Source organism: Ranitomeya variabilis, chromosome 3 (assembly GCF_051348905.1).
Source record: "Ranitomeya variabilis isolate aRanVar5 chromosome 3, aRanVar5.hap1, whole genome shotgun sequence".
Classification (NCBI taxonomy): domain Eukaryota; kingdom Metazoa; phylum Chordata; class Amphibia; order Anura; family Dendrobatidae; genus Ranitomeya; species Ranitomeya variabilis.
In genome coordinates, this window is record NC_135234.1 from 691,265,693 (window position 1) to 691,292,629 (window position 26,937).

Consider the following 26,937-nt stretch of genomic DNA (forward strand, 5'->3'; position numbering starts at 1 on the left):
TGGGTTCTTCAAAGACGTCACGATAATCAGACAGGAACTCAGGGATTTCAGAGGGAATAGATGATGAAATGGACACCAAAGGTACGTCCCCATGAGTCCCCTTACATCCCCAGCTCAACACAGACATAGCTCTCCAGTCAAGGACTGGGTTGTGAGACTGCAGCCATGGCAATCCCAGCACCAAATCATCATGTAGATTATACAGCACCAGAAAACGAATAGTCTCCTGGTGATCCGGATTAATACACATAGTCACTTGTGTCCAGTATTGTGGTTTATTATTAGCCAATGGGGTGGAGTCAATCCCCTTCAGAGGAATAAGAGTTTCCAAAGGCTCTAAATCATACCCACAACGATTGGCAAAGGACCAATCCATAAGACTCAAAGCGGCGCCAGAGTCGATATAGGCGTCAGTAGTAATAGATGACAAAGAGCAAATCAGGGTCACAGACAAAATAAATTTAGACTGTAAAGTGCCAATGGAAACGGATTTATCAAGCTTTTTAGTACGCTTAGAGCATGCTGATATAACATGAGTAGAATCCCCACAATAGAAACACAACCCATTTTTCCGTCTAAAATTCTGCCGCTCGCTTCTGGACAGAATTCTATCACACTGCATGCTTTCTGGCGTCTTCTCAGTGGACACCGCCAGATGGTGCACTGGTTTGCGCTCCCGCAGACGCCTATCGATCTGAATGGCCATTGTCATGGACTCATTCAGACCCGCAGGCACAGGGAACCCCACCATAATATCCTTAATGGCATCAGAGAGACCCTCTCTGAAAGTAGCCGCCAAGGCACACTCATTCCACTGAGTAAGCACAGACCATTTACGGAATCTTTGGCAGTAAATTTCAGCTTCATCTTGCCCCTGCGATAGGGACATCAAAGTTTTTTCTGCCTGGAGTTCCAAATGAGGTTCCTCATACAGCAAGCCCAAGGCCAAAAAAAACGCATCCACATTGCGCAACGCAGGATCCCCTGGTGCCAATGCAAAAGCCCAGTCTTGAGGGTCGCCCCGGAGCAAGGAAATCACAATCCCAACCTGCTGTGCAGGGTCTCCAGCAGAACGAGATTTCAGGGACAAAAATAGCTTACAATTATTTCTAAAATTCTGAAAGCTAGATCTATTCCCTGAGAAGAATTCCGGCAAAGGAATTCTCGGCTCAGATACCGGAGCATGAATAATAAAATCTTGCAAATTTTGTACTTTCGTGGTGAGATTATTCAAACCTGCAGTTACACTCTGAAGATCCATTATTAACAGGTGAACACAAAGCCATTCAAAGATTATAAGGATAGAGAAAAAAAAGAAAGACTGCAGCATAGACAGACTGGCAAGTGATCCAATTAAGAGCACAGAGAAAAAAAAAAAAAAAAAAAAAAAACTCTCAGCAGACTTCTTATTTCTCTCCTTTCTCAGCCAAGGATTTTAACCCTTTAGTAGTCCGGTCAAACTGTCATGATCTCCATGGCCAGAGAACTAGCATAAGCCTCTATGGGAACAAGCTCTTGGAAGATGTAACTATACTGACCATGAACTAAACCTACCGCATCATCTAGAAGTAGCCAGGTAGCATGTCCTACTTTTTATCCCTATATGCCCAGCGCCGGCCGGAGAACTAAATAATGCTAGCAGAGGGAAATATAAGACCTGACTCACCTCTAGAGAAATGCCCAAAAGGAGACAGAGGCCCCCCACATATATTGGCGGTGATTTTAGAAGAAATAACAAACGCAGCAGGAAAATAGTTTTAGCAAATTTGAGGTCCGCTTTCTAGATAGCAGAAGACAGAAAGCATACTTTCATGGTCAGTAGAAAACCCTAACAAAACACATCCAGAAATTACTTTAGGACTCTGGCATTAACTCATAATACCAGAGTGGCAATTCCTGATCAACAAGAGCTTTCCAGACACAGTAACGAAACTGCAGCTGTGAACTGGAACCAAAATACAAAAACAAAACATGGACGAATGTCCAACTTATCTAGTAGATGTCTGGGAGCAGGAACAAGCACAGAGAGGCTTCTGATAACATTGTTGACCGGCAAGCATCTAACAGAGAAGCCAGGTTATATAGCGACACCCAGATCTAATCAGAACAGGTGAACAGGGAAGATGATGTCACAAGTTCAATTCCACCAGTAGCCACCGGGGGAGCCCAGAATCCAAATTCACAACAATACACTATTTCTCCCCACTTCCCTGGGTGGAGGACGGGGTCTGATATAGGGCTGATTCAGGAGCTCAGCAAGGTACATGGCCCCAGCGTCTTCACCATCAGAAGTGTTTGGGTTCGTGGTGTGAGGTCAGTACTTTACTCTGATATGCATTCTGCTTCCATACATATGGATTGATACATATATTTGTACCACTTGGGGTTCTTCTTATTATATCCACAAATGGATGTTTTATATTGTTACCTTTTTAAGTATATTTTTTCTCTTGCTTCAATTTGTTTTTGGTTTTTTTGGCGGGGTTTTTTGCACTTATATACTAAACTATATCCTTTAGGGAATTGACTGTTGTATTCATAAATGTGCACTTTTTTCATTGATAATATTGCAGTATTTCTTAAGTTGGTTATTATTATGGATAACTTTTTCATATTTTTGCATTTTTTTTTCTATTTATGTGCGCTATAGCGATTTGTTGTATATATGTAATACAAAGATACAGAGTTTTCTTTACCAATCATATTCATTTCTCCTCTCATCTTGTGTCTGCATGTTTTTAATATTTAATTGTGGAATAGTCTTCCCCTTTAAGTTTTTATAATATTTTGTACTCAATAAACTTGACTTAATATTGTCTTTGTAAATTATGGCTCCTGTATCTCATTTATAGTTAATGATAGATTATCTGGAGTGTTCCTAGCAAGTTGCAATAGATGAGTCCGTGCATCGCTGTGCGATCCGTGCACACTTGGTGCAACCTTCCACAACGTGGTAGCAATACAGAGAAATCCAGGAGCCAGTGCACCAGACTTCCTCCTTTTGGTAACTAATAGTACAGAAAAATCACAACGTTTTTGCCTCCTTTTATTTAGCGTCCTATGGTTAACTCACTATAAATAGTACCTATCTATTCTAGTTGTCCATGCAATATCTCCCTTTTTCTATGGCTTGATAAAGGCCCTGCACTTTGTGATTTTTCTGTACTATTAGGCCATGTGCACACGTTCAGGATTTTTAGCGTTTTTTTCGCGTTTTTTCGCTATAAAAAAGTGATAAAAACGCGAAAAAAACGCTAACATATGCCTCCTATTATTTACAGTGTATTCCGCATTTTTTGTGCAAATGTTGCGATTTTTTCCGTGAAAAAATCGCATCGCGGAAAAAAAAGCAACATGTTCATTAAAAATGCGGAATTGCGGGGATTCCGCACACCTAGGGGTCCATTGATCTGCTTACTTCCCGCACGGGGCTGTGCACACCATGCGGGAAGTAAGCAGATTATGTGCGGTTGGTACCCAGGGTGGAGGAGAGGAGACTCTCCTCCACGCACTGGGCACCATATAAGTGGTCAAAAATAAAGAATTAAAATAAAAAATAGTCCTATACTCACCCTCGATGTCTTCCCGCCTCTCAGCTGCATGCTGCCGCTTCGGTTCCTGTAGCTGATGTGCGGTGGAGGACCTGCGATGACGTCACGGTCTTGTGACCGTCCTGTGATTGGTCGAGACCGGTCATGTGACCGCGACGTCATGGAAGGTCCTGCGCGCGCACACCATCTATACGGAACGGACGCCGGTGAGGATATCAGCTGTCTGCGGGTGAGTATAAGCATTTTTTTTATTTTTTTTATTATTTTTAAACATTCTATCTTTTACTATAGATGCTGCATAAGCTGCATCTATAGTAAAAAGATGGTCACACTTGTCAAACAGTATGTTTGACAAGTGTGACCAACCTGTCAGTCAGTTTTCCAAGCGATGCTACAGATCGCTTGGAAAACTTTAGCATTCTGCAAGCTAATTACGCTTGCAGAATGCTAAAAAAACGCGAAAAAAACGGAAAAAAAACGCAAAAAAAAAAATGCGGATTTCTTGCAGAAAATTTCCGGTTTTCTTCAGGAAATTTCTGCAAGAAATCCGCAACGTGTGCACATACCCTTAAAGTTACTAAAAGGAGGATGTCTGGGGCACTGGTTCCTGGATTTCGCTCTGTGCTCCTAGGAATGTTTGTTTCTTGATAACCCTGCGTGAACAGGCTACCAATCACCCAATGACTGAGCAAAATTCTCATGCATTGGGTGAAATGATTTTTAAACAAGCTTAAAAATCCTCTTTGTCGATGGTATATCGTACTGTATAAACAGGGCTCGCACTGCTAATGGCAGGGTGCTGTCCCGCTATCTTGATCAGGGATTAGACATATCACTAGGACATACATATGATGTCTTAATTGTATTATTGTGCTTGATAGAGTATTTGTTGACCTTTTTGTATGCTCAGGTACCTTTGACCAAGGATTCAGACCTTAATTAGCCTTTTAGGCCATGTGCACACGTTCAGTATTTTTCGCGTTTTTTTCGCGTTTTTTCGCTATAAAAACATGATAAAAACGCGAAAAAAACCCTTACATATGCCTCCCATTATTTTCAGGGTATTCCGCATTTTTTGTGCAAATGTTGCATTTTTTTCCGCGAAAAAATCGCATTGCGGAAAAAAAAGCAACATGTTCATTAAATTTGCGGAATTGCGGGGTTCCGCACACCTAGGAATGCATTGATCTGCTTACTTCCCGCACGGGGCTGTGCACACCATTCGGGAAGTAAGCAGATTATGTGCGGTTGGTACCCAGGGTGGAGGAGAGGAGACTCTCCTCCACGGACTGGGCACCATATAATTGGTCAAAAAAAAGAATTAAAATAAAAAATAGTGATATACTCACCTTCGATGGCCTCCGGAGTCTTCCCGCCTCTCCGGTGCATGCTGCCGCTTCGGTTCCTATAGCTGGTGTGCGGTGAAGGACCTGCGATGACGTCGCGGTCTTGTGATTGGTCGCGAGACCGGTCATGTGACCGCGACGTCATGGAAGGTCCTGCGCACACACACTATCTATAGGACAACGGACGCCGCTGAGGAGATCGGCTGTCTGCAGGTGAGTATAAGCATTTTTTTTATTTTTTTTATTATTTTTAAACATTCTATCTTTTACTATTGATGCTGCATAGGCAGCATCTATAGTAAAAAGTTGGTCACACTTGTCAAACACTATGTTTGACAAGTGTGACCAACCTGTCAACCAGTTTTCCAAGCAATGCTACAGATCGCTTGGAAAGCTTTAGCATTCTGCAAGCTAATTACGCTTGAAGAAATGCTAATAAAAAGCGAAATAAAAGGAAAAAAAAAACGCAAAAAAAAAATGCGGATTTCTTGCAGAAAATTTCCGGTTTTCTTCAGGAAATTTCTGCAAGAAATCCGGACGTGTGCACATACCCTTAGTGTTATGGCTTGTTCACTATCATCGTTAGGAAAGGCCAGGTGATGCAAGTTTCCCAGCTTTATAAAAACCAAGCCTCTTTTAACCTTGTGCCAAAAAACAGCAGCCATGGGTTCTTCTAAGCAGCAGCCTAGCACTCTGAAAATTAAAATGGTGGAGGCCCACAAAGAAGGAGAAGGATTCAAGAAGGTACAAAAGCGTTTTCAAGTTGCCCTTTACTCAGTTTAAAATGTAATTAAGAAATGGCAGTTAACAGGAACAGTGGAGTTCAATATAGGGTCTGGAAGACCAAGCAACATTTCAGTGAGAGCTGCTTGTAGGATTACTAGAGAGGCAAATCAGAACCCCTACTTGACTGCAAAAGACTTTCAGAAAGATGTATCAGACTCTGGAGTTGTGGAGCATTGTTCTACTGTTCAGAGGCACCTGCACAAATATTGCCTTCATGAAAGAGTCATCAGAAGAAAACCTCTTGCGTCCTCACCATAGAATTCAATGTCAGAAGTCTCCCAGAACAGGAAAAATTTTCCAAGGAAAAATGGATGAAAATCCCTCAAACAAGAATTGAAAGACTCTTGGCTAACTACAAGAAGCGTATACAAGCTGTGATAATTTCAAAAGGGTTTGCTACTAGGTACTAACCAAACAGGTTGCCCAAACCTTTGCATCTGCCCATTTTCCATTTTGTAACTTTTAAAATGTAAAAAATGACAATGTATATATTTTTTTTCCTACAATACATAGGAAATGCGTCATCTTTAACTTTAGCTCTTTTTGACATCAACTTGCTTGTTCACAATAACAGTAATTGTGACCAGGGGTGTCCAGACTTTCACATGCCACTGTACATATTCTACCTCACCTTCATCCCTTCCTCCTCCCTTCCCAAGACATCTCATCATCATTGGTCAAGGTACTGTGAATAAACAACCTAAAAGTGTATGCACTACATCTTCCTTCCAGGATCATCTACGTGCAGCTGGTCAGGGATAGCGAGTAATGCTATCTTCCATTGCTTGTACAGATATCCATATATCCATACTCACATCCCTCAGACACATCTCAGCTACATACATTGGTGGCAGAATAAGCAGTCTGTGCGCATAGAGCTATCTACTACAGATCACTCAGTGTGCATCATTTAGCCTGGTTTTCCTGCCTACAAAGGCTTTTAACTGGCAGCTGATCAGTGAATATTTACCGATCGGCGGTCATGTAGTGGCACCGGTCGGTCCGTGTAAGCGATCCCTAACACAGGAGTAACTCCGCCCAGGTGCCAACCACTTGAGTTGGAGATACTGAACCTGCTGAGAGTGTTTGATATATACACTCACCGGCCACTTTATTAGGTACACCTGTCCAACTTCTTGTTAACACTTAATTTCTAATCAGCCAATCACATTGCGGCAACTCAGTGCATTTAGGCATGTAGACATGGTCAAGACAATCTCCTGCAGTTCAAACCGAGCATCAGTATGGGGAAGAAAGGTGATTTGAGTGCCTTTGAACGTGGCATGGTTGTTGGTGCCAGAAGGGCTGGTCTGAGTATTTCAGAAACTGCTGATCTACTGGGATTTTCACGCACAACCATCTCTAGGGTTTACAGAGAATGGTCCGAAAAAGAAAAAAAATCCAGTGAGCGGCAGTTCTGTGGGCGGAAATGCATTGTTGATGCCAGAGGTCAGAGGAGAATGGGCAGACTGGTTCGAGCTGATAGAAAGGCAACAATGACTCAAATCGCCACCCGTTACAACCAAGGTAGGCCTAAGAGCATCTCTGAACGCACAGTGCGTCGAACTTTGAGGCAGATGGGCTACAGCAGCAGAAGACCACACCGGGTACCACTCCTTTCAGCTAAGAACAGGAAACTGAGGCTACAATTTGTACAAGCTCATCGAAATTGGACAGTAGAAGATTGGAAAAACGTTGCTTGGTCTGATGAGTCTCGATTTCTGCTGCGACATTCGGATGGTAGGGTCATAGTTTGGCGTAAACAACATGAAAGCATGGATCCATCCTGCCTTGTATGGAGCATCTTTGGGATGTGCAGCCGACAAATCTGCGGCAACTGTGTGATGCCATCATGTCAATATGGACCAAAATCTCTGAGGAATGCTTCCAGCACCTTGTTGAATCTATGCCACGAAGAATTGAGGCAGTTCTGAAGGCAAAAGGAGGTCCAACCCGTTACTAGCATGGTGTACCTAATAAAGTGGCCGGTGAGTGTATATATATATATATATATATATATATATATATATATATATATATATATATATATATACATATATATATATATATACATACACACTATTACTGTATCCACTATAAAAATAAAATGGGAGTTATTGCATCACTTTTCAAATCTCCTAAAATGTAAACAGAGTAGCCCACCCTCTCGGCTGTTTCTGCAGCTCCACCATCAGGGTTAAAGACTTACCAGAATTCCTGTCTCAGCTATGAAAGGTTGAGATGAGAATGTCACTTTAAAGTCACAATAAGCTGACATTTTAAGTCTTCTGCAGGTTATTTGCCAGCTTTGCTGTACAGCCTGGGACAGAACCATAGTTGGCACGTTATATAATGACAAATAATTGGTCTATTGTACTGCTGAAGGCACAGATAAGGCAGTACAACAACAATCAAAATTAAGCTATGGTTATTTTTCCATCTTCCATGTCTCTCCTTAGTCACAGGGGATGGAACTGTAATTCCTCACTTCCTGGAGACTGTAATAGTTTATGACATTTACTTCCCCTATTTTGCAGCTGCCATAAAGCACACTCCCTACAGAACTGCCTATACAGATAATACAGGAAGGAATTATTTCTGAATTATAGCTGCTAACCACAAGAAATAGAATCACAAAATAAGAATATAACAATACCAGCTGCTTATCATTCCATATTATACAAATCTTACTACAAAGACACTAGTCCATGGATCATTTTGTTCTAATTTCTATGGTCGATATTATGTGTGGGACCTGATAAAGTGGTTGGTAATTATTGGGATCAGTTTACACAGGAGATATTAATAGCTTTAGGCAATCAACTAATAAAATACAATCATCAGATAGATAGGGATGGCGTTGAGAGCATCTGAAACGTGTTGCTAGTCTTATCTATGGACTAATGATGCCTGTGAAGATGTTTTCATCTTTTACCAATAAAGCTGAAGATTTTATACTGTTAATAAACAATGACACTGTTGAGCTGTATTTCTTCTAATACATATACACCCCATGTCAGACAAGTTATAGTATATTTTCATTATAACAGACGTGATCTGTGATTGTGTTGTGGGAGATGATAATTTGTCAGTTCATCAGCATGAAATGCTAGGAAACGAGTGATAACAATCAGCAATTAGGAACTTTTTTCAAGTATACAATACATTTTTCAACCAGGGTGTCAAAAACGAAATTACCGTAAATGATGACTGACCCGTCGAAACAGGCCAAGGAAACACCCAATGAACAAACCAAACATTCTATTGTTGGGTACGATGATTCTTAGTCCTTCAGCGCCTTGTCCTTGGTGAACTCAGGGTCTTCTTCCACTAACATGATGCACTGTGTGCACAGAATGATCTTCTGAATGATCTTATTAGTGATCAGTCTGTCGGTAGGTTTAAGCAGACCATAAGCTGACCGGCAATCGTCAGTCGTGTAGACAGCAAGTCTAAACCCAACTTTCTTGTAAAACAATGGAAAGAAAATCTGAGAAACTCTGGCTCTCCCATGGGTAGTACTGTATATAGCTATAGAGCAGTAGGTGTATATAGTATTTGCTCACCTGGTGAGCTATGTAAGCACGTATGGCAATGTGCCGCTGACTCCTGCTCAGATGCCCACACTAGGCCATGAACAATAGTGGAAAATACAGGAACAAGAGGAGCAACACTGGCGCTGTCTGTGGTATAAAACCACTTTTATCACTAGTCACAGATAAAACCAGGATAAAAAATGGGGGTGGAACAAACAATAAAAAACATAGCTGAAGTAATTGTTTTCGAGGGGTTAAATTCAGTTTTTAATGTGTATGAGCCCCTTAAAGGGTAACTTAGCGCTGTGGATGAAGAAATCAAGACAATGTGTTATGTGAACAGATTTGAAAGATTTCTCATTCTCAATGAATTTGCCAAGATCCATTGTACATGACATGAATACCCCGACTCTGTGCCACGATCACATCTCTCCAAAAAAGCACAGAAGTCACTTAATTGCAGGTGGGAAAATAAAATCTAAGAGGATCTTCTGCGATTTGCTGGAGTGTACAGTACTCTACTTAACAAGCTGATTAGCCATGCCGCGTCTTTCTCTTGGCACAAGCTTCAGCTTTTCTACCGCTCAACAAAAGCAGATTTTCTGTGCTGTCTGTGTAACTCTAGCTCCTAATGATGGCTTTGTACAGTTCTCCGGTGGTCTTCTGAAGCTATTTGTTTTACAATTTTAGCCCGATGACACCATCAGATGTTCCCCCTGAATACTAATGCTGGTGACAGATCTGACAAAGCTCCTGATTCTATCCCTGTTCTGACTTTTAATTAGTTCATCACTGATCGCAGAAACAGACAAGTGAGTGGGATGGTGGAATGAGAATACCTTGACTCCAAAAACAGAGCTTTATCTTGAGACACCTCAATCTTCTGAGGACACCAGACAGAGCTGATATTTCTGCAACTACCGTAATTAAAGGTTTTAATAGATGTGTTTGGCAAGATTGGAATAGGTGTTGAGGGTATATTGAGGGTATATTGTATAGTTGTATTCCGGGACAGAGCTGGATGTTCTTCTCATCAAGGACAAAAATTCAGTTTGATGCCAGAATGTAATGTATACAGATGACTATAAGCTGTTGTTTGCATGGATTTGTGGTTCAGTGACCCATTTGTCAGTCTGTCTGACACCTCAACTGGCTTGGGGTCGTGAGCTCCCTCACCATGCAAAGTGAGTCTCCTGCTAATTTTGGAACACTGTCTTACTATTACTTGTTAGCTTCAGCATTTTTCTAAATAGTTATAACGTTTTTTTAAAGTGTGTTTGGCATGAAACAGATCATATAATATATATTATACTTCTTTCTCACTAGGTGAGCTCTCCGTAGACGATGTCCAAGACCCATTCCTTGTCAGTATCCATATCATTGCAGACCCTGGGGAATCCAGATGTCTCCAAGGAGCTATTGACAAAATCCTAGCATGGATCCATCCTGACCTGCAGTTGTTCCGTGTCTCGGAAAGAAGGACTTCCAAGAAAAAGAAGCTGAAGCAAACCTTTACCTCTCAACCTGCTCTTGCAGTCATTTTGTTTCTGCAAGAAGAATATGGAGAAGATCAGATCTTACATGTTCATGAATGCTTCCAAAAACCTCCCTGGCAATTCCATCACACAGAGCGTGTACATGGCAAATTTCTCCCTTATATGCCATGTAATCAAGACTTTTTTACCTTGGCAAATGGAACTCCTCTATGGGCCATCAGGCAGGTGCATTATGGAAAGGAAATTATCCGCTTTACTATATATTGCAGTTATGAAAACTTTTTGGATATGATGAAAATGTATGAACTCGTGCTGAAAAAATCTGTGTGGAAGAAAAAAGCTGATTTTTGTGTGTTTCCAATTTACTCCAATATGGACATAGACATAGAATTTTCTTTAAAGAGGCTTCTCAAGGGTCAAACACCTGTGCCCCTGGATTCATCTTTATTAGAGTTCAGAGTGAAAGACTTTGGGCAACTAGTTCCTCTCTTGCCCAACCAATGCAGCCCCATCAGTGAAGGCAGATGGCAGACGCAAGATCATGATGGCAATAAAATACTGTTACAGGTTAGTATTGGATCATTTCACATGGTTCTGGCTTGGAATTTGGTGTCATCCATAATAATAAGTTTGGGATTTACACCTATATAAGATTTAAGGTGGCCATACACATTAGATAGAAGTTGGTTAATGGCTGAACAGCTGTTAAACGATCATTCAGCCCACAAAGGAATATGCCTTTTATTCGAAAATTGCTTGTCACAATTGTTCAACTTAGCTACGCAATAATATTTTTTGGCCAATCTGTGCGCTTTTGTGTAAGTGAAGTGCATAGAAACCTGTAATAGCTCAAATCATGAGGACAATCCTATATGACATTGGCTGTATACCATCCATAAAAATATTCCCAGCGTACAACCGTTCAGTAACAGGAATGCAAATCTGACTGGCTACACTACAAACATTCCCAGTATAGCTGCAGGTCATATGAATCAGTTGGCATCATCAATGTTGGCCAACATTTACCGAAAGTGTCTGTCGAAATTGTACATGGTTCTTACAATCAGATCTACTCCATCTAAAAGTTGGACTGAATTAAACTTTCACTACGGCTGGTTTCACACATCCAACATTCACGGTGTGAATACAGACTGTGTCCAAACCAGTAGCAGGTCTCTTGGTCTGAACTCGACAGTCTCATAGCCACACATGTGACTGCTGACTACGGATCAGGAGATGTTACCGACCCAGACATAGAGATCCACACTTTGACCATGAATGTCGGACATGTGAAACCAGACTAATTCTAATCGCGTACATGCACTACCAAATTATAATTTGTGCAGTAGGGTATATTGTAGACATATTTTGCTCATGGCCACTCTATAAAATACGATAAACCCACCTGTTGAATATATTATACGGAAAATAATTTATCCATTGAATATTTTTTATGAGGCCTGGTATAAAAATTATCCTCTAAGCACCACAAGTCATATCCTGTGACTGTGTATTGTGAGGGGTTATAGACTGCTGAAGAATATAGCCATCCAAATCTAAACAAGGGTGTGGAAAGAGGTTTTGTAGAAAGGCCTACAGTGACACATAAGATCATATGTGAATGCAATGACATTTGTTGACATAAGAGATCTGGCATGAGGAACAATGGAAAATTTATCCAAAAACAGACATTGTCCTTGGATTTCTTCTGTGATCTCCTCACTTATAGTTATCCCTACCTACTGGTGCCTGCTTCCATTTAATATCCCTTCCCCACTTACAGAATCATTCCCCGCACTTGATGGCCGAGCCATCAAGTGCATCTAACAGCCGCGGGTGGATCTCTGATCCACCCGCGGCTGTTAACCAGGTAAATGCCTCTGTTAATCACTGACAGCTGCATTTAACACGCGCAAACAGGAAGCGCGTCATTGATCCTGCCCATCGGCGCCCGTCACATGATTGTGGGGCACCGATGGGTTGTTATGACAGTCGGAGGTCTGCTGAAGACCCCCGTGCCTGTCATCATGATCCTTCTGAGAACGCTGGCCCATGGCTGGCGATCATAGGAGATTGTGATTTTTGCTATACAGAGCACATGTGATCAGACGATCGTAGCTTCAAGTCTCCTAAGGGAGCTGTTAAATAAAGTTAAAAAAAAAAAGTTTAAAAAAATATTTTAAAAATAAAAAGTTCAAATCAACCCCCTTTGTCTTAATTAAAAATAAAATAATAATAAAAAATACACATATCTCTGCTTTCAGAAATATCTTATCGCTAAACAGCGTAATGAGAAAAAAATCAAAACTCTAGAATTATGTTTTTTATTATATATGTTTTTTATTGCAACATTGCAATAAAATATGATAAAAGCATCATCCCTACCCCCAAAATGGTTTCAATAAAAACTACATCTCAGGGCACAAAAAATAAGCCCTCAAACAGTCCCAGATCCCCAAAAATAAGAACGTTACGGTTCTCGAAAAATGGCGACAAAACCCAAAACACCTTTCTGACAAATTTCTGATTTTTTTTCACCACTTAAATAAAAAATAAAAAAACTATACATGTTTGGTATTTGTGTGCTCATACTGACTTGGGTAATAACCTGCCAGGTTAGTTGTACCATATATTGAACATGGTAAATTAAAAAAAAACACATTGTGGACTTGCATTTTTCTTTGCTATTTCACCGCACGTTTTTTCACGTTTTCCAGTACACTATGTGGCAGAATGAATGGTGTCATTCAAAAGTACAACTTGTCCTGCAAAAAACAAGCCTTCATATGGCTCTATCACTGGAAAAATAAAAAAGTTATGGCTCTTGGAAGAAGGGAAGGAAAAAATAGAAAATCACCCAGGTTGAAGAGTTGAAATCAAATTTGTGTGTTATATGTATTAATTTTTTTATATACCATTTCATACCATGGTTTATTATACAACAAGATTAGTAATCTTGCAATTTTCACACTGACCCACAGCGACATTTTTAAACTCATACTTCATGTCCTTTCAGAAACATTTTTTCAGCAGGCTCCTTATCATCACAGACAGGATTATAAAGATTGGTAACACCTCTATTCACAGCTGATAACACAGGATCCACCTCTGTTCACAACAGATAACGTCATGGCGGACCCTGCTCCCCATCTATTCAGAACTACCTCTGCACTTGCTCATTCGATGCTTATAGGGTCGGGGGTCTACAGGATAACTATAGGGTCCGGGTCTATTCATTGGTGCTAATGTATACTGTATGTGGACTGATAGAAAAAAAATAAAAACCATTGTACACATGTATTTTCAGGGAAGGCAGGCATAAACTAGGGAGTCCAGGTACAGTAATGGTATAAGTGCAGAAATATTCCTACTATTTCCCTATAAATCCCTAGATGAAAACCCTGACTGTCCGCAGAGGTTGGCACCCTCAAAAATGTTGTCTGACCCTATAATTCCAGGGGTACCTCAGCGGCCAGGCAGGGTTTTCACCTAGACATTTCTAGGGGCAGTGTAGGAATATCTCTGCACTTATACCCCCACAGTACTTACACTCACCTGTGTATCAATGGTTCTGGTTGGTAGTTAAGTAAACTGTTTTTTAATCTAAATAGTAATAATGTAAATGTGGATTTCCTGAAATAAAAGGAAGTTAGAGTCTAAACATGCCCCAGTGACCAGTGTCAAAATTGCAAGATTTTTCATTTTCCTCTCAAACGAAACATCACAAGAAGCAAATTTAGAAAACACATATACAAAATAGCAGAATAGGGAGAATTGTAGAAAATGTAATAATATAGCTAATTACAAGAGTGCCTAGGGCATAACGATAGGTATTTATAAGGGCTTCATAGGTATCGGACCACCCCTTTAACAGTCTATCTATCCTGTGATTTTCATACTTCCATGACTTTTCTTACTTGAAATTTCATTGTTGAGGAGTATATGCAACATGTGAAATAAGTATTGAACACATCACCAGTTTTCTAAGTAAATATATTTCTAAAGGTGCTATTTATATGAAATTCTCACCAGATGTTCTGGGACAGCTCATAAAGTCCCATGGTTTCCATTACCACCTACATGTTTATTACACGCAGATCTACCACTCTGGCGTCCAGAATCTCAGAGTGTCTATCATCCATATCCTCTTACTTTCTAAGGCCATGTTCACATTTTGCAGGTTTTACCGCGGATCCGCAGCGTTTCTGCAGCTGCGGGTCCGCAGCAGTTTCCATTGCGTTTACATTTACATGTAAACCCTATGGAAACAGCAATCCGCTGTGCACATGCTGCGGGAAAAAACGCGCAGAAACGCAGCGGTTTACAACCCGCAGCATGTCACTTCTTAGTGCAGAATCGCTGCGATTCTGCACACATAGGAAAGCATTGATCCACTTACTTCCCGCATAGGGCTGTGCCCACGATGCGGGAAGTAAGCGGATCATGTGCAGATGGTACCCGGGGTGGAGGAGAGGAGACTCTCCTCCAGGCCCTGGGAACCATATTAGTGTAAAAAAAAAGAATTAAAATAAAAAAGAATGCTATACTCACCTCTCAGCGCTGCACGCGGCCGTCCGGTCTCGTTGCTGTGCGAGCAGGACCTGCGGTGACGTCGCGGTCACATGATCGTGATGACGCCGCGGTCACATGACCGTGACGTCACGAAGGTCCTTCTCGCACAGCATCTTTGGAACCGGATCGCCGCGTGCAGCGCCAAGGAGATCGGGACGTCAGAGGGAGAGTATAACGATTTTTTATTATTTTTAACATTACTATTGATGCTGCATATTGCTGCATATGCAGCATCAATAGTATAGGAGTAAAACCCGCAGCGGAAACTGGAAGACAAACCGCGATAAATCTGCAGGGATAACCGCCTCAAACTTACCCTCAACTCTGCCCTGTCTTTCAAACATCACTTCCAGCTCTTGCCACCTCCAACTCAAAAATATTTCCAGAATTTGTTCTTTCCTCAATCCTGAATCGACATCATCTTCTTCCGCCTCAACTACTGCAATATCCTCCTTTGTGGCCTCCCTGCTAACACCCTCGCACTTCTCCAGTTCATCATTAGCTCGCTGCTTGACTAATCGACCTCCTTACTCCTCTGCTTCTATCTCTTTATTGGCTCCTAATTCTCCATGAATCCAGTTGAAACTATTAACGCTGATCTACAAAGCCGTCCATAATATTTCTCCTCTGTATATTTCAAAACTAATCTCCTAATATCTTCCAACGTGCAACCTCTGGTTGTGACGTTAGAGCGAGGAAAAAGTGGACCCTCTGGTCCGCGGCAACGAACCCCTCACGGACGAGCTGACCAGATGGACCTCCCCCTAAACAGGGAGAGTTAGGGGCAGGCCCGTGAGGGACTATCGCCACGGGAGCTGGGGGACCTGGACAGAAAAGAGGATACACTAAGCTGACGGGAGTGACAGAGGCTAGAGGAGGGGCAAGGACCCAATAGGAAACACAGATGATGCAAGGACAGAGAGACTGGCAGGAGTACCGCAGGGAAACTGGGGCCGACAGGTACACCACAGGATACAGGATACAGCAGGATACTGTGGAGATGGGAACTGGCAGAAACTAGGCAGGAACACAGGAACGGACGGGTACCGGAGGAACTGGCAGGAACACAGGAACGGGCTGGGTGCTGGAGAGATGGAGAAAGAGAACAAAGGTCAGAGAGCACGAAAGATGCACAGAGTCCAAGGGAGCCTAGGGCAATGAAAAACACAAATGACCAAAGGCACAGAAGAGAGGAAGAGGCGGATTTTATAGCAGCGCTGCGCATTACCTCCGGGTGAAGGTCCTCCAGGATGATAGAGAGGACTGAGCCGGGAGCGCAGGAGGGAAGTTAGAGGGGCGCACGCGCAGAGCTGAACCTGGTGTGCGCGCGCACTCGACGAGCAGCAGGGGGCGAGAGCGGACGCCGAAAGGAAGACGCTGCAGAGGAGGAGCCGCGCCGGGACGCCGAGGGCAGGTAAGTATGAGAAGATGTGGCGAGCTGCGGCGGCAGCAGCGGCATGACACTGGTCCTCTTATGACCTCCTTCTCACCTTCACACTCATACGTTCCTCACCCAGTCGCCTCCTAGACGTCTCCCGAGTGTCCCCATCCTCTGTAATTCTCTGCCTCAACACATCCGATTACCTGACACACTTGGAACCTTCAGACTTGAAAATTCATCTCTTCAAGAAAGCTAACAGCTGCAGTGACCCCGTTGCCACCTCACCACCATCGGTGCTGCCACAGTCCCCTACCTTACTGTCTCCTTCCCCATTATCCTGTAGACTTATAAGCCCTCAAGACCAGGGTCCTCTCCTTTCTGTACCAGTCTGTCATTAGTTGGTTGACCATGTTTTATATTTGTATCTTAGATGTAACCCCTTCTCAAGTACAGCACCACGGAATCAACGGTGCTCTAAAAATAAATAATATTATTGTCAGTAACAGCCCATCTAATCCTCACAGGCAGAGAAATCAAACCATAGATGTCCATAAAGTTATGTGTAATAATGAAAAATGACACAGGGAAAAAGTGTTGAACACATGAAGAATAGAGGTACAAAAAACCATGTAAAGTCATGACACCTGCTGAAACCCATCATTAATTAGAAAGCAATCCTGCCACTTGGTGAAAAATAATATCCGATGGTTCAACCGATGGCCAATGAAAAAAGTATCTCATTAGCAAGGCGCCACACAAGAAACATCTCATGATGGGTAAAACCAGTGTTCTGTCTCAAGACCTTTGAAACCTTATTGTTGCAAAACATAGTAATGGCATTGGTTACAGAATAATTTCTATACTACTGAATGTTCTAGTTGGGGCCATAAGAAAATAATTTCACTATAAACCAGCCACGGCCAGGTCTTCCCCGCAAGATTTCAGATGGAGTGAAAATAATGATCAGAAAAGTTGTCCAAGAGCAAAGGACCACCTGTGGAAACTACAGAAAGACCTGGAATCAGCAGGTACAATTGTTTCAAGGAAAACTAAGTAATTCACTCAACCTCCATGACCTGTATGCACCCTCACCAAGCATTACTCCTTTGCTGAACAAAAAAGCATGTTCAAGCACATTAAACGTTTTCTCAACAACATTTAGACAAGCATGTGAAATACTGGGAAAATATAGTCTGGTCAGATAAGAAGAAAATTGAGCTTTTTGGATACCATAATGCATACCATGTTTGGAGGCCAAAAGGCACTGCATGTCACCCCAAAAACACTATACCAAAGGTGATGATTTGGGGCTGTTTTTCAGCATCCGGGCACTGGCAAACTTCAAATAGTTGAAAGAAGGATGAACAGAGAAATATACTGAGACATTCTTGATAAAAATCTGCTGCCATCTACCAGGATGATGGAGATGAAACAAGAGGGGACATTTCAGCAAGACAATGATCCCAAACACAGAGCCAAGGAAACTCTCAATTGATTTCAGAGAAAGATAATACATCTGCTACGATGGCCGAGCCATCACCTGACCTGAATCCAATGGAAAATGTATGGAAGGAACTAAAGCTTAGAGATCACAGAAGGAGCCCATGGGACGTTCAGTATATGAAGAGTGTTTGTGTGGAAGAACGGGCCAAAAATCACACCTGAGCAATGCATGCGACTAGTTTCCCCATACAGAAAGCGTTTGAAGCTGCCATCACCAACAAAGGCTTTTGTGCTAAGTATTAAATACATTTCTGTAAGCGTGTTCTATGCTTTTTTCCTGCGTAATATCTCATTATTACACATAACTGAATTTATGGACATGTATGATTTTATTTCTTTGCCTGTGTGGATTGTATGGGTTGTTACCAACATCTAGTGAGAATTTCATGTCCATGGCATCTTTAGAAATATATTTACTTGGAAAACTGGTGACGTGTTCAATACTTATGTGACTGAAGGGGCCTGTTCCTTAAGAACTGCATCAAAACATCAATTCTTCTAGGTACACTTACTTACTTACTTACACAACATTTTTAAAGTATGAGTTACAAAACTTTGAAAAGAGAGAACCTGATATCCCGGCACAGCATCTGATCACACAGAAAACTGATTTATTAATTTATTCGATTAGCTTAAAGCATCATTGCTCAGATGGATGCAACTACACACAGATGTCTGTTCATATAGTGACTTAAAAATACAGTAGAGAGGGGCAAGTAATGTAGAGAGATAGCTAGATAATAAATAGATAATAGATGGATAGATAGATAGATAGATAGATAGATAGATAGATAGATACAGTAGAAGATAGATAGATTATAGACAGATATATAGATAGTAGATAGATATTAGATAGATAGATAATAAATAGATAAATGATAGATAGACAGATATATAGTTAATAGATAAATGATAGATATATGTTACATAGATAGCAGCTACTGCATCCATAGTACTCTCTGATTTTTATGCACAGCACCATCTGCTGGAAAATTTCTGCTATGACACTAAAAATCATTGTAAAAACATTTACAAAAAAAGCACATTTATGCCTGGATAAAGTAAATATAAAAAATATATATTCCCTAAAATTCTTTGTAATGAGTTACCCAAAATTCCCAGGATCCAAGGGGTAACGTTTCTCCTTGCAGAGACTGACATGTCAAGTATGACATTCCAAGGTGAGGAGACTTTTAAGCTTTGCAGTTCTTTTCTGGCAAATATGCAAATTGTCTCTTCAGATAGCGTTTTAGTCCTCTTCCTCTCTGAAGAGACAATTTCCATAATTCCCAGACACGCATTTTGTTGTGTACAATTTTTGATGCAGTTATGATTTTAGTTTAAGTCTTTAAAACTATTTTCTGTTTTTGCCGATATTATATCCCGAATGATGTGCAAAATTGTAGTGTATGAGCTAGGCAAAATCCATGAGTTGCATAAAAATGAATGGCTACTTAAGGAGTTGTCAACCACCTTTATTAAAAACAAACATATTTAGTAAAATGGTGGCATTGAGAATTTAAAGAGATTTTGAAAGACCTTTATATTGATGGCTCATACTTAAGAAAATTCCTATCACCCCCAATAACCAGCTGATTGCAGGGGCCGTGGAGCGTCAGGAAGCGCTGCATCCACTGCGCATTGTTACCCAGACACAGCTCCATGCAGCCTCTAGTGGCAGCACCGTGGTACTGCAGCTCTCCGGTAGAGAAGGAATATAGACCATGGTGTGTGGACTTGTGAAATAGCGCAGTTACATTGTGAGCCCTGATGGGTGAAGGGATTGTTATAATCTGTGTGCAAGGTTCTGCAATATCAGTAGTACATACTAGTTATTATCTTGTTAGTTAAATCTGATGACTAGTGCACATATCTGGGCATTTCTAAATAAGAAAATCACTAAAAATTGTTGTTTTCTTGCAGCAGGTTCATCGCTTGACCAGAAAGTCAATCTGGAAACATCAACGGTATTTATCCAGAAAATCCTTCGGGACGACGCCATTTATAAGCATGATTTCTCACGCTCGTAAAAACAAATATGACCAAACCCCGACGCACCCAAACAGCGTAAAAGCTCCAGGGCTTCGAACGTCTGATCAAAATGTCTGTAAGACTCCTGTGGATGTTAGCCCAAGTTCTAAGAGCATCGCGCAGTGGTTTCAGAGAAGCAAGTCCTTGGTATCTCTGCCAACACTGAACTCTTTCCCATCATGCGAGTCTTTCCCGTTCAGCGAGCCGCCTGTTTTTTTTGAGCATGACCCTCATTCATCTGTATGTCGGAGCAGCCCCAGGATCAACATTGATGAACTCGAGGGGGCACAGGAGACCGACGTGGACACGGGCATGAAGCTTTCCAGCTCAGACCTGTCCGTTGTGTCGGCCTATTCCCCCCTAGATGGACTCTCTAGTGACTTGGAAGCTTCCCTCCCTTCACCAGGAGACTCCAACCATGAGAAACCGTCTTCAAGGAACAAGCTCCGTGAGCTTTCATATGAGTCATTCAACTCAGTGTCTGAAAGATCTTCCTGTTCTTTGGCTTCCTCAGTGTTCCCCAACGTCTCAGGTTGCAATTCCCTGACAGAATCCCAGAAAGACATGGAAAGCCAGTACCAGAACAACATGGAGGTCACCGAACCTCCAGCGGAGGCCCAGACCTTCGAAGAGGAAGAATTCTATATCTAATATTTGGTGGGATCCCCCTTTGGCCTATGTGGATCTTTCTAATAACACGCCACATTATGGGATGAGACTAGTGTTGGGTGAGTATGCTCGTTACTCGAGTTTCTCCGAGCATGCTCAGGTGGTCTCTGAGTATTTGGGCATGCTCGGAGATTTAGTTTGTGTCGCCACAGCTGCATGATTTACGGCTGCTAGACAGCTTGAATACATGTGGGGGTTGCCTGTTTGTTAGGGAACCCCCACATGTATTCAGCCTGTCTAGCAGCAGCAAATCATGCAGCTGTGGCAACACAAACTAAATCTCCAAGCACACCCAAAATACTTAGAGACCACCCGAGCATGCTCGGAGAAACTCGAGTAACGAGTATACTCACTCATCACTAGATGAGACCATTACTTTGGAAGTCTTGGATTTTTTCCTTGTGTGTTTATAGTTAAAAGAGACATTTATATTTAGTAGTTTAATTGGGATTGTCCGCTCTTATCTGTTAGAAGGATCCATTAACAATATGCAGATCATAAATTGAGACCCCCAACAATCACCAGTGATCTGGAGCAGTGAGTGTTTAGTTTCCCTGCAGCGCCGCCACAGGCGAAATTAAGCATTACACATTGCTCATTGAAATCAATGGGTTGTCTTTGTAAAGCAGAACAGGACAGACAGGGCTCCAAAGCTCCCCACTAAGGACAAAACATGAAGATTGTGGATCCTCCGTCATTATTAAAGGGGTTGTACGCTACTTGGACAGCCCATTCTTAAATACTATATTCCTCAGTGTAAAATGTAACATTCATATAGCGCACTGGAGCCGTTCCTGTGATATTGGCGTCGGGTCTCCCAGGACATTATGATGCCACGTGAGCACTGCAGCCAATCAGTGGCCACTAATGTTCTGCTGCACTCACTTCCTGCAGAATGCTGATTGGCAGCAGCGCTCACGTAGCATAACAGTGTCACCTGAGCCTTGCTGACATTGCTGGATTGCCTTCGGTGGGGTAGGTGAGTATCTTTTAAGTTAAATTTACACCGGACAATATAGTATTTAAATAAGGGTTGTTCTAGTAGTGGACAACCCCTTTAAGAAGTTTCTAATAGAATATATGATAATGGGCTTTTGAAAATGGGCAACAGATGGGTGAACTATTCAGATTATATTAGGGCGTTGCTTAGCTGAAGTGATTTCCTGATATTATGTGATTATTGGATTTGCCACCTACCGTGTATTTGTGTTTGTGACCCCATAAAAACATTCAGGGCTGCTTGTAAATTTCAGATGATTTCTTCTTTCATTGAGGACCATTGACACTTGGCAGACGATAGATGTCTGGCCGTATTCTGAATTTATAAGCTTTCGAAACCTAAGTTTTATTCGCTTTCTAACACAATAACCAGATATTTTGGAGCTTGAGTCTGTGATGATATACTATATTCTATAGATTTTTTTTTTTTGTGAAAAATATAAATGACTTTTTTAAAGAACAATATTTTTACGATGTGACATTTGCTCAAAAATGTAATTATTCTCATGATTTTTTTCACAGAGCTGCTAAGAGCACAGAGAACAACGGACTTTTTGTGCCTTATTGTGTTGTCATAACTGTACAGATTTTCTAAAATGGAGATAAATGAATAATCTGTGTCCCAACTGATCTCACAATAAATATCTGGGCATTTTTTCCTCAATTCTGCATCTGGTTTACGTCATTAATATGTATTTCTGGTTGTTTGCACATTACACAGAAGCCAGCCCTCTGATTGTATGTATGTATGTATGCATTATCAATGTGATGGGGGGATACCGCTTTCCAGTCTAGCAGATTATGTATTGGAGGGTCTGCAGTAATGATCCCATCAGGTGCAAGGATGCTGCTGGAACACAAAGAATTGGTATTAAATACAAACATTTGATAAAATTCCAGCACCTCATGTTACATTATTCAATCATGGTGAAAACCACTTATCCCCTTAGTGACGGAGCCAAATTTTTGAAATCTGACCAGTGTCACTTTATGTGGTAATAACTCTGTAACGCTTCAACAAATCCCAGTGATTTTGAGATTATTTTTTCGTGACACATTATACTTTATGATAATGGTAAATTTAGGTCAATATGTTTTGTGTTTATTTATAAAAAATATTAAAAATTTGAGAAAAATGTTAAAAAATTAGCAATTTTCAAAATTTGAATGATTATCCCTTTAATCCAGATGGTCATACCACAGCAAATCATTAATAAATAACATTTCCCACATGTCGGCTTTACATCAGCATCATTTGTAAAATGTTATTTTATTTTGTTAGCATTTTAGGAGGTTTAAAAATGTAGCAGCAATTTTTCATTTTTTCAAGAAAATTTACTAAATTTATTTTTTTAGGGACTTATCCATGTTTGAAGTGACTTTAGGGGTCCTATATATTGGGAAACCCCCAAACGTGATACCATTTTAAAAACCACACCTCCTGATGTATTGAAAACTTCTGTCAGGTAGTTTATTAACCCTTCAGGTGCTTTACAGGAATTACATAGTTACATAGTTAGTAAGGCCGAAAAAAGACATTTGTCCATCCAGTTCAGCCTATATTCCATCATAATAAATCCCCAGATCTACGTCCTTCTACAGAACCTAATAATTGTATGATACAATATTGTTCTGCTCCAGGAAGACATCCAGGCCTCTCTTGAACCCCTCAACTGAGTTCGCCATCACCACCTCCTCAGGCAAGCAATTCCAGATTCTCACTGCCCTAACAGTAAAGAATCCTCTTAATTAATTAATGCAAAGTTGCATGACAGAAATAAAAATGTGTATTTTTACCACCTAAATGCCTCTAACTTCTTAACAGATTACTACAGCCGTCAGACTCTAAGGGTATGTGTCCACGGTCAGTTAACGCTGCGTGTTTGACGCTGCGCAGAGCTGCAGCATCAAACACGCAGCGTCCAGATGTTCCAGCATAGTGGAGGGGATTTTATGAAACACGGTGGAAACACGCATCCGACTTCCCTGCGACTCCGGACATGCTGCGTAATATCACAGGGCGCTATGCGAGGGTGCGATGATCCCGGATGTGTACAGTTAACACATCCGGCATCATCGCGTCCCAGAAAGGGGGCGGGGCTTAGCGCCGAGCGGCTTCGCCGCTCCGGCGATACCGCCGGCCATCCTGACCGTGGACACGTACCCTAAGGCCGCTATTTGGTCATGAATTGCCATAGCAAACATCAGGACTACACAATCATGATCTGAGGGCACCAATTGGGGTAAAGAAGAAGCCACTACACTCTGTTAACCATTTATAATGATGTAGTCACTATTGACAGCAACATCTAAGGGGTTAAACAGATTTGAACGGTGCAAACACTGATTGTGGCTGATGCAGCAAGTTGTCAGCTGTAGTGCACAACCGACAGATGCTGGATTGTCACCTGTATTGGGAGGCTATTCTCTTATATCACAGGTCAGTTAAAAGACGTATTGACTGTCATTAAGGGGTTAAACCTACAGTCTTATCCAAAACTGTTGGCAGCCTTGAAATTGTTCCAGAAAATGAAGTATTTCTCCCAGAAAATTACTGCAATTACAAATATTTTGTTATACACATGTTTATTTCCTTTGTGTGTATTGGAACAGCACCCAAAAAAACAAAAAAAATGCATATTGGACATAATTTCAAGCAAAACCCCGAAAATGAGCCAGACAAAATTGTTGGCACCCTCAACTTAACACATTGACCTCTGACGTCAAAACGACCTAGGCAGCCTTGCTAAACTTGTCTGACATTCCTGAGATGCTAAGGGAACGTCCCTAGGACGCTAATATTGTTCATATAATACCGTATAATTTTGATTCATTGGGGTACGTATATATTAGTAGGCAGCGCTGAAAGAATAAACTCAACTACCGATATATAAGTGGGCAGCGGCCAATGTGTTAATATTTGGTTGCACACCCTTTGGAATAAAATACTGCAATCAATCGGTTCCTATAATCATGAACAAGCTCCTTAAAACATTTCTCAACTGGAGTTTTGGATTTCTCTTCTTTGGCAAACTGCTCAGGTCTCTTATATTTGAAGAGTGCCTTCTCCCAACAGACATAAAAAGCTAGATTGCAGTTTGCCAAAATGCACATATGTGAGTAATCTGAAATCTTACTTAGGCCGGTTTCACACGTCAGTGCCTCTGGTACGTGTAGTGACAGTTTTCTCACGTACCGGTGACACTGACACACGTAGACACATTCAAATGAATGGGTCTATGCAGATGTCAGCGTGTTTTTACAGACCTTATGTCCCTTTTTACCTGGACACATGGCCCGCACACGTGCACACGGAAAACAGTGTACACTGTCACCTGTGCGCACGGACGGCCGTGGGGGAAGCATCTCTACTGTAAGTGCTGTTCCCCTGCGTGTGGTGCTGAAGTCGGCTCTCATCCACTGTGCCCTGCTCTGCCGGCAACATTGCGAGCAGGGGACAATGAATGAATTCAAACCCGACATGGTGTCCCCCCTATATTTTGCAACCAACCCAGCAAAACTCACAGGTGCGGGCTGCTATTCTCAGGCCTATAAGGGGACATGGATATTGCCCCCCCCTCAGCCTAATAGCAGCAGCCCACAGCTGCCCAGAAAAGATGCATCTATTAGATGCGCCAATTCTGGAGCTTTGCCCAATTCTTCCCACTGCCCTGTAGCATTGGCATATGGGGTAATGAGGGGATAATGTCACCTTCCTATTGTAAGGTGACATTAAGCCGGCTTAGTAATGGAGAGGCGTCAATAAGACACCTATCCATTACTAATCACACAGTTGTTAAAGGGTTAATAAAACACACAGTCAGGAAAAAGTATTTTAATGAAATAAAACAATACACACAGTTTTTCCATCTTTATTCTTCTGCCATTCCAGGCGAAGCCCTCGATCTCCTGGAAAAAAAGTCAACATTAAAAACCAACAATATACGACTACCTGTCCCCGCCGTACAGTCAAGTCCCACGCAGTAATCCATATCTGGGGGCATTTACATTTTACAACTGGGAGCGCTGCTAATGCGGCTGCTCCCGGCTGTAAATGACTGGGAAATGAATGAAATGCCGGGAGCGGAGCTTCGGTGAATAGCGGTGACGTCACCGAAGCTGCGCCCCCTGGCGGCACGAACTCAAATGAACTCTTCAGCCTGGGAAAATCAGCTGGGTGTGGATGTGCCACGCGGGCACGCGGACACACGGATAACTCCGGTACCGGAATTATCTGGACGTGTGAAACCGCCCTTAGAAAGCGTCTCGTGGACAAATGAGACCAAGATAGAGCTTTTTGGTTAAGCACATCATTCACTGTTTACTGAAAACTGATTGAGACCTACAAAGAAAAGAACACGGTACTTGTAGTCAAATATGGTGGAAGTTCAAAGATGTTTTGGGGTTGTTTTGCTGCCTCTGGCACTGGGTGCCTTGACTCTGTGCAAGGCATCGTGAAATCTTAAGATTACCAAAGGATTTTGGGTTGCAATGTAGTGCCCAGTGTCAGAAAGCTTGGTTTGCGTCCTATGTCATGGTCTTCCACCAGGACAATGACCCCAGATATACTTCAAGAAGCTCCCAGAAATGGATGGAAACATTGCTAGCCATTTCTGAACTCCAGCATATTGAGTGTAAACATGTAATTGCAATAATTGTCTGGGAGAAATATTTCTTTTTCTGGAACAATTTCAAGGGTACCAACACTTTCAGCCATGACTATATAATGCGCGGATTGCATAAAAAATACTGTGATGGCAGCTAAAAAAGAGTAATAAAGGGCATCTATTACCTCCAGGAATGCAATATGTAGGGGAATCTGTAGGTAAGCATGTGTGGCTGCCTTACTGGAGCAGCGGCTACAGGGAGGAAATGATGAAAACAAAAAGAGGTGCACCCTGGCTGTAGGTTAAATAAATATGGGGGTGCAATGCCTAGTCCAATATTGTATTAGCCAAAAAGGAAGAGAAAGAACGGACTAATAACGGCTTGCACACCACCAAATATAGAAAAGTAACAAACTTTATTAAACACCACAAAAAACATAAAAACACTTAAAATACCACA

At 41.7% G+C, this 26,937-nt stretch overlaps 1 protein-coding gene across 2 annotated transcripts in view; it reads left to right on the top strand.

Annotated features, from left to right (window-relative positions):
- Positions 1–22,528, top strand: part of FAM124A (family with sequence similarity 124 member A) — a 104,965-nt gene extending 82,437 nt beyond the window's left edge. Inside the window, exons 3-4 of one of the 2 annotated variants that reach the window (XM_077298121.1) lie at positions 10,546–11,282; positions 20,095–22,528. In XM_077298121.1, coding sequence (XP_077154236.1) covers positions 10,546–11,282; positions 20,095–20,853 — 1,496 coding nt within the window. In that variant the 3' untranslated portion in view covers positions 20,854–22,528. The remainder of the gene's footprint in view (positions 1–10,545; positions 11,283–20,094) is intronic. The other variant, XM_077298123.1, reaches the window with a different exon arrangement.
- Positions 22,529–26,937: the final 4,409 nt, after the last annotated feature.